At 41.5% G+C, this 13,779-nt stretch overlaps 1 protein-coding gene across 1 annotated transcript; it reads left to right on the forward strand.

Moving 5' to 3' along the window:
• The first annotated feature begins 461 nt into the window (after positions 1–461).
• Positions 462–12,806, forward strand: arfip2a (ADP-ribosylation factor interacting protein 2a). Its single transcript, XM_080844427.1, has 10 exons — positions 462–602; positions 2,029–2,136; positions 2,395–2,421; positions 3,693–3,801; positions 5,596–5,676; positions 6,547–6,662; positions 7,025–7,246; positions 7,902–8,059; positions 9,761–9,935; positions 10,153–12,806. Exons 2-10 carry the CDS (start codon positions 2,038–2,040, stop codon positions 10,306–10,308), a joined length of 1,143 nt encoding a protein of 380 aa, XP_080700553.1. The 5' UTR covers positions 462–602; positions 2,029–2,037; the 3' UTR covers positions 10,309–12,806.
• Positions 12,807–13,779: the final 973 nt, after the last annotated feature.

Below are 13,779 nucleotides of genomic sequence, written 5' to 3' on the forward strand. Positions count from 1 at the left end.
TACAACAACAACGCTTCAATTATTGGCCCTCCAGGACCAGAACAACGGTGCTGTAATAATTATAATAATAATAGTTATAGCAATAATAATCATCATCATAATTGTCTCCCACGTTTGAATTGCCTGCCAATTTTCTGCGCGTGAGTTTATAAAGCAGGTGGGAAAAATAACCAACTCATGAAATAATCTAGTAGTTTATTTCTTGCTGTCACAAAAGTAAAAAAAAAAAAAAAAAGAGCTTGGAGGTGATGTAATTATGCATTCATGAAGCACAACTTCCTTCGCACCAGTTTCCTTTCTCAATGTCAAGTAGCCTACTACTTCTACTTACTGTGGTCCACGGACACAGTAGGCATTTTATGACATTTGCACGAGCTGAATAGAACGTGTCGTCAGTTCCGTTTTCTGTCAGTCGGGTTGAGCAGATTTGCATTGGTTGGAGATCCCGTAGGTGCAGCAGATTGCCATGAAGCATTCAGCAGATATTTAATGACAATCTCCACAGTGTCACTCGTCTACAATCCTATTGGATGCACGTTTGCACTTAAAACTCGTGGAATACTGCAAGCGGTGTTGTGATTGAATCTGGGTAGCGAACAGAGGTAAGTGAAATTAAGAGCATCATCTCAATTTATCCTGCCGGCTAGCACCACTAACCTGCTAGCTAGATATAGCTGCCAGGGAATTTAAGAAGTAGCCAGCCTTTTAGCTGTCACGGGAACTGATTCTGTGGCTGTGAAGCCAACCGCTGCATTTCTACTGACTGTGTATATGCATTTCTAGTGTGTTATCTCTTTATTGTTATCGTCGCGTTGGTCATGATTGAGTGGAATGTCGTGTAGGTATTGCTAACCAAAGGTGCTAGCAGGATTAATGTAGGATAACTAACGTAGGCTAGTGAAGATGCAGACTACAAGATGAGGTAGCTCACTAAGGTTGGCTAGCTAAAGCAGACGGGGCTGTGACGTGTCACTGAAATTTCCTATGACCAGTTGTCGTTGGTCTTGCTGCACTTGTTAAAATCAAATTTTCGTTCTATGGTTTGTTGGGGTAAATTAAATGGGCATTTATGGGTCCTTGGTTCATTTCACCACTTAGTTAGCAACGTTAGCTTAAACAATTAATGGTTATCGTCATATGACAACTTTAGCAGGCACTAGCTACATTGTTTATGGGCTTGGGTGATGCTGAGATATTCGGACACTGCGCCGCTGAAAAGAGAAAATGCTTATTCGTATTTGACCAACAATAAGCCGTCACGGTTTTAATCTGATTACTTGTTAAGTATTAATCATTCGTCGACTAACAATCATGAGTTCGTTTTGTCAAACAATAATGAGTCGATATTCAGTAGGTGGAAAACCCTAATACATTCTCTCAAAATGCAATGCAAAGTGGCTGGCTTACCTACACAACATTTGAGACGAAAAGGATGGGTGGTGTACAATTTGTATTGATCGTTGGGTATTTTTACGGTTTCCCTTAAGTTAATTGAAAGGTGGTAGGCTGTGGCCTTAGCTCTACGAGTCGTGATTGCGGATAACTGGTAGTGCGCCTGCATAGAAGCACAGTTATTTCTCCGCAGGTAAAAATATGCATACATTTTTACGAAAAAGCCTATTTCATTTATTATAAAACGAGGGTTGACTGTCTATAGTACGATATAGAGACATTGCGCCCAGACAGGCATACATAAGCTTAATCGTATTTACCTTTAGTGTTCATTTCTCTGGACTGGTTGTCTGTAGGATAATCATTTGATTGAATTGCACCCTCATGTAGAAATGTAAAAATATGTTTCTCCGTGTAAATTTCAATCTTAACGTTAAAACCAAGTTGCCCACACTATGAGCCGAAGTACAATGCAGACTTTTAGTGAAATGTAGGGTTAACACTTAAAGGGGCACTATATTAGATTTAGTAGCATCTATTACACTTAATCCACCATACTGGACCTCAAACTGTTTGCATATATACCAGGGTAGAGTATAGACTTCAGGTGTAAGCCTTTCTTCTCTCACTTTGCAGAATCTCAACATGGCAGACAGCATAATGAGCAAAGCAGCCACCATGGAAATCCCGATCAGCAGCAACGGAGACTCCAGAACACTGGGGGAAGATGATGGCCTCGAACAGGTGGGCTCTACTTGAAAGCCCTGTGTGCGTTTGTGTGTCCTGTCTATCTGCCCCTGCATTGCTTTTTGGCTGGCATTCAGCCCCAGCAATGCCTCATCATCAGGCTGTGTTGGTGATCATTAGTTCAAGTGGTCGCTATTGTGAATACAATTAGTCTTATGATTATGCGACAGGATTTGTGATTATCCCTGACACGATGGTCCCTTTTGATATATTTTCTATTTGTTTATGTGTCTTTGTGTCTCATTCTCCGTACAGGCTACACATTGGAACTTAGATGAGAAGGTAGGACAGGATCAGAGAGGTTCAGGGGTGGGCACAGGGTCAATGTTCCCATGGTTACCCCCCTTGTGTGTGCATTTTGCAGTCTGACTAACCGTTGTGGGCTGGAGGGTAATTTGCATTGAATTGTCTGGTATTATGTTTGTGTGCCACTTGAAGTAACATCTAAAGATCTGCATTGTCCCTCCCTGTCATTTTGTGAATGTGTTTTTCATTTTTTTCTCAAACCTTCAAAGGTGTAAATTGGCTGCATTTATACTGATCTACATACTGTACAATAACTTGGCCTGTCCTAAACCTCTAAATGATAATAACCCAGCTTGAACCTTATCTACTGAACTTGAGAACACATCCTTAAACACAAACTAGTTAACATGTAATAATGCAGGCCATTAACATAATCCATCATTGATGAACTAATGTCGGTTAAAGACCTTAGTAGGGGCTAGAGACCCCTGTTTGTATACCAGAGTCTGTTTAAGATTTCTAGCTGTTTTCAGAATATGTTGTCCTTGCAAATATTCCCATTCGCTTGCTCTTGTTTTTGTATGCTTCATGTAAAGCACCTTGAGGCTGTTCTCACTGTCAGTAGTTCTTACAAAAATATAAACCATCTATGTAAATCCTTTTTAAACCCTCAACATCTCATATATGATTCAGCAAACAGTCATTTGATGGTTTTCACCCTGCCATCACTCAGCTATCAGCGTCCTTGTCCAAGTAATCGGATACAATGCATTTAAAACGGCATTGGATGCCAGGAACTCTCTCTTGCCGAGTGCCAAACACATTCTAGGCACTCGAAACAACAAAGCACTGCTTTGACTCTGTGGCTCTTTGAATCCCCATGGACTCCAGTGCTGAGATCAGTCATTGTCTGATAAACCTGGCCCCCAAAAGTAGCCTCAGAAACCTGTTGTGTAGCCAAACAGTCTTAGCCTCTGTAGATAGTTGTATTAGGTATACTCAAGTGTACAGTGCCTCTTAAGACGGATATGTGTTTCAGCATATATTGATGATGGTCATGAATAGTGAATGTATGTCCCGAAAGGTGTGCACACTGGTGACTTTGGGGATCGCCTCTGCACAGGTGATGGGCACCTTCTGTGTAGTGTTGAGATGTTTTGGGTTATGTGGGCATCACCTCTGCTGGGCCTCCACAGTTTCCATTGTGCACTGGGAGTTCTTTACACTTGAACCATATTTCTCTGCCTTAACCATCCTTACCCCAATGGTGTGCTTTGAGCTGATGGTCTGCTTCATGCCTCCAAAAGGACCTCCAGCAGGTGATGGTATCTGGGCCCAACCTGAACGAGACCAGCATCGTGTCCGGAGGCTACGGAGGAGCGGCGGAGGGCATCATCCCTACCAGCTCCATTAAAGGTACTGTGGCGGGCGCCAGCGCTCTGGTCCCTGATGAAGCACAGAGGAGCCGTTATCTTGATTTATAAAGCTCTGTTGACATAACTGATCATCTTTTAGAGTGATTATATTCTTGGGAGCACAGTAATGGCCATGCATTCACCTCACAGGGTTTTTTGTGTAGCAGTATAATATAACACATACCCAGGGTGTTTGTACTCCTGTGGTAAGGGCATAGAGGACATTATCATGATTTGCTGTTTGCTGGATTCATTTTTCGGCTTTGTGTTCTTGCCAGTGAAACAGCAGTGTGTTCTCCTTTGTTGGCCTCACAGGATGTTTCGTGGGAGCAGATCATGGTGTAAGATGCTCCTATTGCAGGGGCCAAACTGACATGCAGAGGTTACACACAGTTCAGTTTTGGATTTGCACACCGGGCTTGCCCAAGGTTGTGTGCTGTTGAAAATATGTTATGCACTTATTAACATTCTGCTGTGCTGGGAGTTTTGCCATGTTGTAGAAGAAAAATCATTATTTTCACTGTAGTTGTAATGAAATCAATAGGGTTGTCTTTTTAGATGAAGTTTTTTTTTTTTTTTCCTCAAGTGGTTTAAGGGAGCTAATCAAATCATAAAATCACTTTCAAGACATGGGATTGGTCTTCATATTCGCTGAGAATGTTGATCTCACACAAATTGAAATAGTTATTTCCTCCTTTTTTAGTTCCTCTCTGGAGATGGGCTTCTGTTGTCTGGAATTAGACATTGAATTCGCTGTGAAGGTTCCGTCCTTGCAGACTGGCTTATGGCCTCCAATGACTTTGCCTGACAAGAATCTCAATAAATAATGCCGTTTTAAAACCCATTTTCTCAGGGCCTGCAATCCACTATAACCCTGAATACTTGGGCAGAAGAAAATCGACTGAACCCAAAGAAGGTGGTCGTATACCTTCACCAGCAAATACTTCCTTTTTTTCCGTTTGTATCTCCAATGCTAACACACACTCTTATTTTTACTTGTCTAGCAGAAGTGCTTGCCTCTTTTTTTTGCTGAAGAAAGAGGCGTGTTGGCAGCATGTTTGCAGAGGCAAACTAACCAAGGGATTAATGGACTATTTTACATCTACCCTCTTGTTCACCAGTGGGCCTGTGTATGTAGTAGCATGCACTCGACTACGGCTGAAGAGATTTTTTTTGCATTTTTGCATGAAGCTAGTTATGTCTGGAGAGCAAGAATGCAATGCCTTAACATCTATAACCGCCATGTATGTGTTTGATATAGTTCTGACAGCCTGGACTGACTGTGGTCATTCACTACTCACTTTTTTATTTTGTCATTTCTCTGCTCCACCCAACACCATCCTGCCCTTTTCTTTGCATCCCCCTAACTGGATCTGGATCTGCATCTTGATCTGGATCTTTCCTCTCTTCCTCCTCTCTAATATTCAACTAACCAAAATCCAACACTCTACTCACTACTAAACTAATTATGCCTTATGATGGTCCTACTCTGTAAAAATCCTTAAAAATCTTTAATGTCTTCATCTTTAATATCTTCAATAATTTCCACAATTTGTACCTTGTCAATTGTTTTGCTAAATCTTACCTTGACAATCATATAAAATCTACAAATCTGACTCATGCCATTATACATGTGATTACCCCCCCCCCCCCCACCACATAACCAACCAATCACTGCATGTCCCTCGATCCCCCAACCCCAAACTGATTGTTGAATCAAACCTTTATCCGGCACCAACCCACCCCACCCCTGCACCCCTCCTCCCTCTTTCCCCCTCCCACGCGCCCATTTCAGACCTGCGCAACAAATCACGTGGCATCACACCAAGCCAATCAGCAGCCAGCCGGATAGCCAACCAGGTGCAGGAGTACCAAGGTATCCCACGGGCCCATTGCCCTGCCCACCTCACCCCCTTTCCCTCCACGGCACGCCATATTCTCTACATCTCACTACACCACATTTTTTATTTCAATTATTGTTTAAAACATGAGGAAAGGAAAAATAACCTACTGAGGTCTCCACTTTACAGCGTTGTTGTATCTGCCAGTGTTAATAATATGAGTTGATGTTTCTTATCAGTGATCATAACTTGTATGGCTCCTCAGAATGATGCAGAAAGTTCCTTTGAATTGAATGGGCTATCCCAATGTTCAGAGGTCATATATTTCTTGATAATGGCCGCTGAATACAATTAATGGCTGCTGCTATAGGCAACAGGTTTCATGCTTCCAATTCACATCTTTTATATCATAGGGTAGTCTGTTCACTTATCGTAATGGAAATTCATTGTAACTTGTAGTCGGCAAGTAATATGTTCCTACGCAACACCTGAAACTTTTTGGCATGGAGAACTATTTTGTCTCAGTGGAAGCCACTAAGTGAAAACAAAATAATTTAGTAAAAGAGATGTTTTTATCGTAAATTCCCATTTAAAAAGCACGATAATGTATAGTCCGATGGTCATTCTTGATGGGATCCTATGCTATGGGATCTTGTTCGTCCCCTTTGGATTTATTTTTAAATAATGATCAGTGGAATATATGTTATCCATTACATGTCAGTGTTTCTATCACTATCAGTGTTACTTTCCAGCATTAATTCCAAAATCTCCAATTGTTCCAATATCTTTGTGTCAATATTAGCTACTCTACCGGTGTGAATGTGTGCTGATTATTATTAAAACCTCAGTCAATAGTCAATATTAATAACAGAATTATTAATAAAACTTTGTCTCTAACTCCTCAGCTCCTAACATGCACCACAGTAACAGCAACCCATCCATGATGGCGGAGGAGGCTACACGAGGCGTCGCTGTGGAGAAGTTTGACACTGTGAAGAAGTGGAGCATCAACACATACAAAGTACGTATCCGAGATGCGTCTGATCCTCGTTGAACTGCTTGCCCTCAAATTTGTGTCGGAGATGAGTCTTATCCTTGTTAAACTGGTTTCCCTCAAAGTTTGTGTCCGAGATGAGTCTTATAGTTTTTAAACTGGTTTCCTTCAAATTTTGTGTCTAGATGAGTCTTATAGTTTTTAAACTGGTTTCCCTCAAAGTACGTGTCCAAGATGAGTCCGATCCTCGCTAAACTGCTTTCGCTCAACCTCCTATTGCTCATTCCTACAAGGACATAACAGGGTTTATTTGTATTCATTTATCTGCATGACATTTTCTCATTCCATTCTCCCTCTCTCCGCCTCCCCCTCTATTCCAACACTCCCAGTGCACCAAACAGATGTTTTCCGAGCGGTTCGGCAAGGGCTCTCGCACGGTGGACCTGGAGCTGGAGGTTCAGATCGACCTGTTACGGGACACCAAGAGCAAGTACGAGAGCGTGCTGCGTCTTGCCAGTGCCCTCACCGCCCACTTCTACAGCATGGTGCAGACCCAGCAGGCCCTGGGGGACATCTTCGCCGACCTCAGCCAGAAGTCACCCGAACTGCAGGCAGGGTTGCCATCACATTAGGTTCTGTGTGTGTGTGTGTGGGTGTGTCTCTGTCTCTGTCTGTTTGTGTGTTCGTGTCTGTGTCTGTGTCTCTCTGTCTGCGTCTGCGTCTGCGTCTGCGTCTGCGTCTGCGTCTGCGTCTGGGTCTGCGTCTGTGTGTGTGTGTGTGTGAGTGTGAGTGTGTGTGTCTTTATTCTGTCTGTGTGTGTCTCTGTGTGTGGGTGTGTGTAGGCCTGAATGTGTAACAATATCAGACTATATCAGTTTTGTTAAGTGTTCTGGCGAAGTTGCTCATTGTTTTGCACTATTGCACTTTTTTACACTACGTTGTGACAATTTCCTGTGCGTGTTCGTGTGCGTGTGTTATGCAACTCCAGTAGATGGCAGGATTGTGCTAAGTGTTTTAATGAAGATTTTCTTTCTAACTGGACTGCTGTATTTGCTCTGTTTACCTCAGTCACTCAGTAGCATATCAAATTTCGCAGAGAATCTCTCTTGCTCGTAGGCAGTGCACTTGACAGTATTGGGGTTGCAACAATAGCATGTGTGTCACAGTGGAGAGTCACTTTAGCTGTCTAGACTTGGACACTGTGTGTGTGTCTGTGTGTCTGTGTGTGGCTAAATCTGTGAAAAAAAACTGTTTGTGATTCTGCAGGATGAGTTTGGGTACAATGCTGAGACTCAGAAGCTGCTCTGCAAGAATGGTGAGACCCTGCTGGGCGCCATCAACTTCTTTGTGTCCAGCATAAACACACTGGTGAACAAGACCATGGAGGACACGCTGATGACCATCAAGGGCTATGAGAATGCCAGGTAAGCTGGTCAAAGCCTCTAAAGCACATATATAAATAATAATAATAATGCATTTTATTTGTATAGCACACTTTCACATACAAAGATGTCTCAAGGTGCTTAACAGGGTCAATATATACATACCCTACTGTTCAAGACTTTGGAATCACTCAGAAAATGACACATTTTCCAAGAAATCCCAATGAATCAAAAATATAGTTAAGACACTGTCAAAGTTTGAAATAATAATTTCTGCTGAACATTCATCAAATAATCCTCTATAGCAATTACAAACGTTGCAGCCCTACAGCTTGAGTGCTTCTTCACTAGACAGGCCTAATTTGGAGTGATGCTTAGGGTCTCTGTCTTGTAGTGTACAATTGGCTCTATCCACACGGTACGGCATGGTGATGGAGTCATGGGTAAAAGGGAGTTATAGACTATAGATACCATTTACTTTACAATCACCAAACCACCCCCTGACCATCACATCTCCTCTACTTTGCTTAAGAGATAGTGTCAAGCTCTCCTTTTAACATCTTTTTATTTGTTCAGTTCAACTTACATTTATCTGTCTGGTACATATTTTCAATCATCTTCCAACCAGTAGTCTAGTAGTTTCTCACACTAGAGATGCTGGTGTTCTTGTCCATCTGCACAGCTGTGCCCAGGGGCCTTCAGCTTCTTTGTGTGTCCTGGTCGGAGCTGATTTGTATTGTTCTGTGAAGGATGTGGTGCACACTTTTGTGAGATATCTTCAGTTGCTTGTCAATTACTTGCATTGACTAGCCCTACTTTTGTTAGACAAATAATTGACTGATGCGTTGCTGAAGAAAACTCTTTTTTTTTTTTTTTTTTACAAATTTTAGACAATAATCAACTCTGGTTTTATTGCTTCCTTAAACAGAACAACAGTTTTCAGCTGCATGGCTTTAAATGATTAATTAAAGTGTTTTTTTTGTATTGAGTTTTTAAACATAATTTAGGATTAGCTAACATAATGTGCCATTGAAACACAGGAGTGATGGTGGCAGAATATGGCCCTTTTATGCCTGTGCAGATAGTCCATTCAAAATCAGCCGTTCCCATCTGTATATAGCCAATAGACCCATTGACCCATTGTCCTATTGAGCCACGGGAACGTCTGGTCCCAGCTGTGACGCAAACGACTGGCCTAAGCGAAACAGGGATGATGGATACTTAACTATCAGATAGCAAAGTGATAGCTTAGAGGAGAAGTGTCTTGTATTGATTGTGTCCTGACCTTCTGTCTTCTGATCTCAAGAAGTAGAGTAGATTAAGTTGCGTAGTCCTCTCGTCATTTTAGGGAGCAGTATTGCCGGGGGATGGGGAGAAGGGCTTAAGAAGGCCGGCTCTGAGTAAACATCTTGTTATTTGGTAAATAATGAGAGAAAAGAAAGGGGAAAGCATGCCAGTATGATCCCAATTGTGGGTTCGGTAGGTAGATATCAGGCAGTTAACACTTGCAAGCTGAGGGCTGAAAGACTCTTAATTAGGATCTAAACTCAGGTTAGAATGATAAAATGTATCTGTATAATCCAGTTTTTTATTGATTTTGACAGTAGTTAACATGTTATTTCTTTCTGTCTGTGTGTGTGTGTGTGTGTGTGTGTGTGTGTGTGTGTGTGTTTCTGTGTGTGTGTGTGTGTGTGTGTGTGTGTGTTTCTGTGTGTGTGTGTGTCTGTGTGTGCGTGTGTGTAGGCTGGAGTTTGATGCCTACCGGGCAGACCTGGAGGAGCTGAGTACGGGCCCCCGTGACGCGGGCACCCTGATGCGGCTCGAGATTGCCCAGCAGCAGTATGGGATCCACAGAGACAAGTACGAGAGGCTGCGCAGTGACGTCTCCATCAAACTCAAGTTCCTAGAAGAGAATAAGGTACGATGACCATGCCAAGACAACACAAGACCAGACGCACAGTTCCTTTGGGTCGCATAGAGTGTGTGTGTTCCTTCAGACCATTGAATGATTTGTAATATTTCTGAAGAAAATATCAGTGCATGCAAAGGAAAAGTAGAAGTTGTTGCTAGGCTGTTGCTATGCTAAAGTGGAAATAGTTGTATATAAACATAATGCTATATGTCTGTGTCTGCAGGTGAAGGTGATGCACAAGCAGTTGCTGCTCTTCCACAATGCCATCTCGGCCTACTTTGCTGGCAACCAGCAGCAGCTGGAACAGACTCTCAGACAGTTCAACGTCAAGCTCAAACCACCCGGCTCAGACAAGCCGTCCTGGCTGGAGGAACAGTGACCTTCCCCCGACTTAAACAACAAAAACACAAGTGTCTGTCTTAACAGTTGGCACACACACACACACACACACACTCATACTTACACACACAGATGAGAGACTGGTGGAGGGACGGGCAGAGGGTTACATAAGTGGATGGAGGGAGAAGAGGAAGAAAGAGAAATGCAAGAAGGAAGAAGAGGCATGTACTATGTATATATAACTAATGTCAAAAGAGGGGCCAGTGACAACACGCAATATGGTGGCAGGGATTCTCTCCCTTCCCCATCGTCTTTCTCTTTTTTGTTTTGTTTCTTGTTGGTTTTTTTTTCTTTTCTTTTTTTCTTTTGACCCTTATATCTGTGTTTCTTTGGAAAACCTTTCTTTTGTTCTGGGTGTAAGTTTAATCGTCAATACAACAGTCTTCACTCCATAGTAGGAACACAGAGGTCCTTTAACCATAGGAAGGCTGTGGACTTTGGAATGAATGATTGGAGAAAGTGTCTGTGAAGGTAATGATGATGCCATCAGAACGAGTCACTTTATAGTTATGTCAATGTTGATTAGGATTATGTTGTATTTTAGGTCTTAGTTTGCAGGTTCATACTTGGAGACACAATAGAAAGTACATTTATCTAATCAGTGCGACATTTTTATGCTGGGAAAGAACAAGGGAAAAGAAAACAATTGTTGCCAGATTTATATATGGAGGTATTTATAAGTTAATTAGACCTAATTGTCACTTTTATTTATTTTTATGTTACTTTTGCTTTGAACATTATAACCGTGCTTGCAGTTCTTATCATAGTTGTATTTTTCTTTTTTCAGACATAATTTATTCACTGATGACAGAACCAGGATGTTGTAGTATATAGCATTACTGTAGTACGCACCTTATGACCTTTACACTGTGTGCTATGCACACAGCTATGTGATGGTAGTTCATTTCAGTGCATTATCTCTGGCAGTTATTTAAAACAGACACTCCATATCTTCTACTATTTTGCATTTTGTTATTTCTGAAGCATTGCCATTCATACTCTTCCTTTGGTCGGTTGTGCACAGACTTCGAAGTCACTCCGAACATAAAACTCAGCTGCCCAGTCCAATTGACTCTACCCCTTCTGTACCTCACAGTTGAGTGCTTCTAGACCTGCCCAGTGTCTTTGAAGATAAGGTTTTCACAGAGTGTGGAGGACTGCACTATGCTGAAACCCCCTGTGTGCCACATTAAGCCTCGGGAGTGGCCGTGTCTTGAGTCAGGGAGTGGTGACCAAATACATGAGAACGCTGTTTATTCACATAATTATTCATTCATAGATTCATTGGCACAATAGTAGTCACCCCAAAGCTGAAATGTATTTGTACCGGTTGATTTGGCTTAACATAACTTTACTGATGGGGATTGTTTGTAGCCATTGCCAAACTATAATCAAGAGATCAGTTGAGCTACGCGATTAATCAGATCTATCCATTGACAAGACATGATGTTGTCTTGGTCACCATATAACTACACCTATTAACTTAATTGATCTGAACACTCGAAGGGCTGCCTTTATGGTTATCGGCCATATCATGCATGTCCACCAGTTTGGCTTATTCCAGGGATATGTGTTCGTTTTTGTGGAACACAGTTCATCCCGTGTCCAGGCATAATATAGAGAAGTGTCTGTAATCTATCTGAAAAGTCTTATTCATTATTTTTTTTCATTCATTTGTTTGTTAGCCAAACCTACGAATTTCTGTCTTTTTGGTGAGTTCTCCGATACTCTGTCCGAAACTGCTCCTCTTGATTGTAGACACCCATGAAAGATATTTTACTGACGTAGATCTGTGCAGATTTTGAGTTGCCACATCTCGCTTTGAGAAATATCTGTCATTTTGCCGTTAATGAATACATTCCTCATGTTCAACTTTTTAACAGTTCAATGGTAGCTTGTGTCATTCTGATGGAAGTTTTTCTCGAAGTCACACCACATGTGGTTATTGTAGAATGAAATGACTGAAATGATTGAACCTGCACATCCATTGAACCTTTCTCTAATATCGTTAGTGTTGCCAATCATCATGCATAGTTTACAATCAGTTGACAGTGATGTAGTTCACAAAAAACACCTCATCTTGTGGAGTGTGGATTTCATGTTTTTTTATTCATAAGTGGCACAAATCGTTCTTATATCCCTATGTTGAACAACTGTTTCCATCATGTTTACAAAATGGGCTCATACAAACACATGGCACGAAGCAAACCTATTTGTAACACTTTACTGCAAAGCTCCATCTATTGAATTGCCCACTAATCATTTTTTCTTTGTTTAACTGGATTGATGGGATCATGGAAGGTTTATAAAAGAATATTGTTTGCATATAATCTATTTTTTTAGGCAGGTGTGTCATATTCTAATGTTGTGTGTGAATGAAAAAAGAGTGACTAATCAATACAATAGGGCCTATGTAAATGTAAAAGTAACCCAGTTATCTTCCTCATGTAAATGTGTTGTGTAATGCCCTTCAAACGAGCCCCGTGTAATTGGCAAAAGTAGTCGAATCATGATCTGATTAAAAACGATAATAAACCATGTTGTGATGGTGATATGACATGAAATGGTTTCCTTTATGGACAATGGCCAAGTCTCGACATTACTAGAGCTTGTTAAAAAAAAAAAAAAAAAAAAAAAAAGATTTATAAAGCTCAGTGCAGTGAATGAATACTCGTGTATGGTCTAGCACTGAGAATATAGGTCTTAAGCCTATGTAACGAATCAAATCACACTTTGTGCGGCGGATTTTATACCAGGAGGTAACTCAATGCGCCTCGCAGAAGGAAAAAATGGGGGGGCTGCAACTCAGTGTTTATGAAGTCTGATATGAAATACCCTGTTATTACTCTAAGAAGAAATTTGGTTGTAGACCTGGCATTATAAACAGACTCCTAACTAAATGCAGCATGGTTTAATGAGAGTCTTCAAATTAAGTGATGGCAGGGAAGCTTCCGGGTTCAGTTTAGGGACCTGTAAGAGTAGGCTATGTGGACCAGATGAACGGATAGGTTTGTAATCCCAGAATAAAGAGGGCGTTTGCTTGGTGTGGGACATAACGTTACACGTCTGGAGTTTAAAACAGAACCAAAAAACTGATTTTCGTTCGGGATACTTGAATGAATCGTTGCAAAGGTGTAGTTTTTGCCTAAAAGTATTTGTTTGGCCCTACATGTGCACACAATTGATTGGATCGCAGGGGTTAACTGGGCGTGTCGTCACTGATACCGCAGGTAGGAACATTTCAACACACTGCGCTTCAAAGTGTGCTCATTTCGAGAGGCTGTGAGGTTCTCCTCTATCACAACTACCCCGTGAGCAGTAAAGAGATGTTTACTTCTACCGTGAACTGGAACGAAGCTGTTTGGTCAACTTCCTCCTGAAACCAGGTAAGCGTGTGAATATGTCCTGTCATATATTCTGTTTGACATTGATCCACATAATAAAGATCCTA

The sequence above is a fragment of the Sprattus sprattus genome (genome assembly GCF_963457725.1).
Source record: "Sprattus sprattus genome assembly, chromosome: 9".
Classification (NCBI taxonomy): domain Eukaryota; kingdom Metazoa; phylum Chordata; class Actinopteri; order Clupeiformes; family Clupeidae; genus Sprattus; species Sprattus sprattus.

Bases quoted from the DNA above. Each gene is read 5' to 3' on its own strand.
- arfip2a (XM_080844427.1), top strand. From the start codon at position 2,038: ATGGCAGACAGCATAATGAGCAAAGCAGCCACCATGGAAATCCCGATC. The intron at 2,137-2,394 runs GTGGGCTCTACT...TTCTCCGTACAG, and splicing joins AAGATGATGGCCTCGAACAG to GCTACACATTGGAACTTAGA. The intron at 8,060-9,760 runs GTAAGCTGGTCA...GCGTGTGTGTAG, and splicing joins AAGGGCTATGAGAATGCCAG to GCTGGAGTTTGATGCCTACC.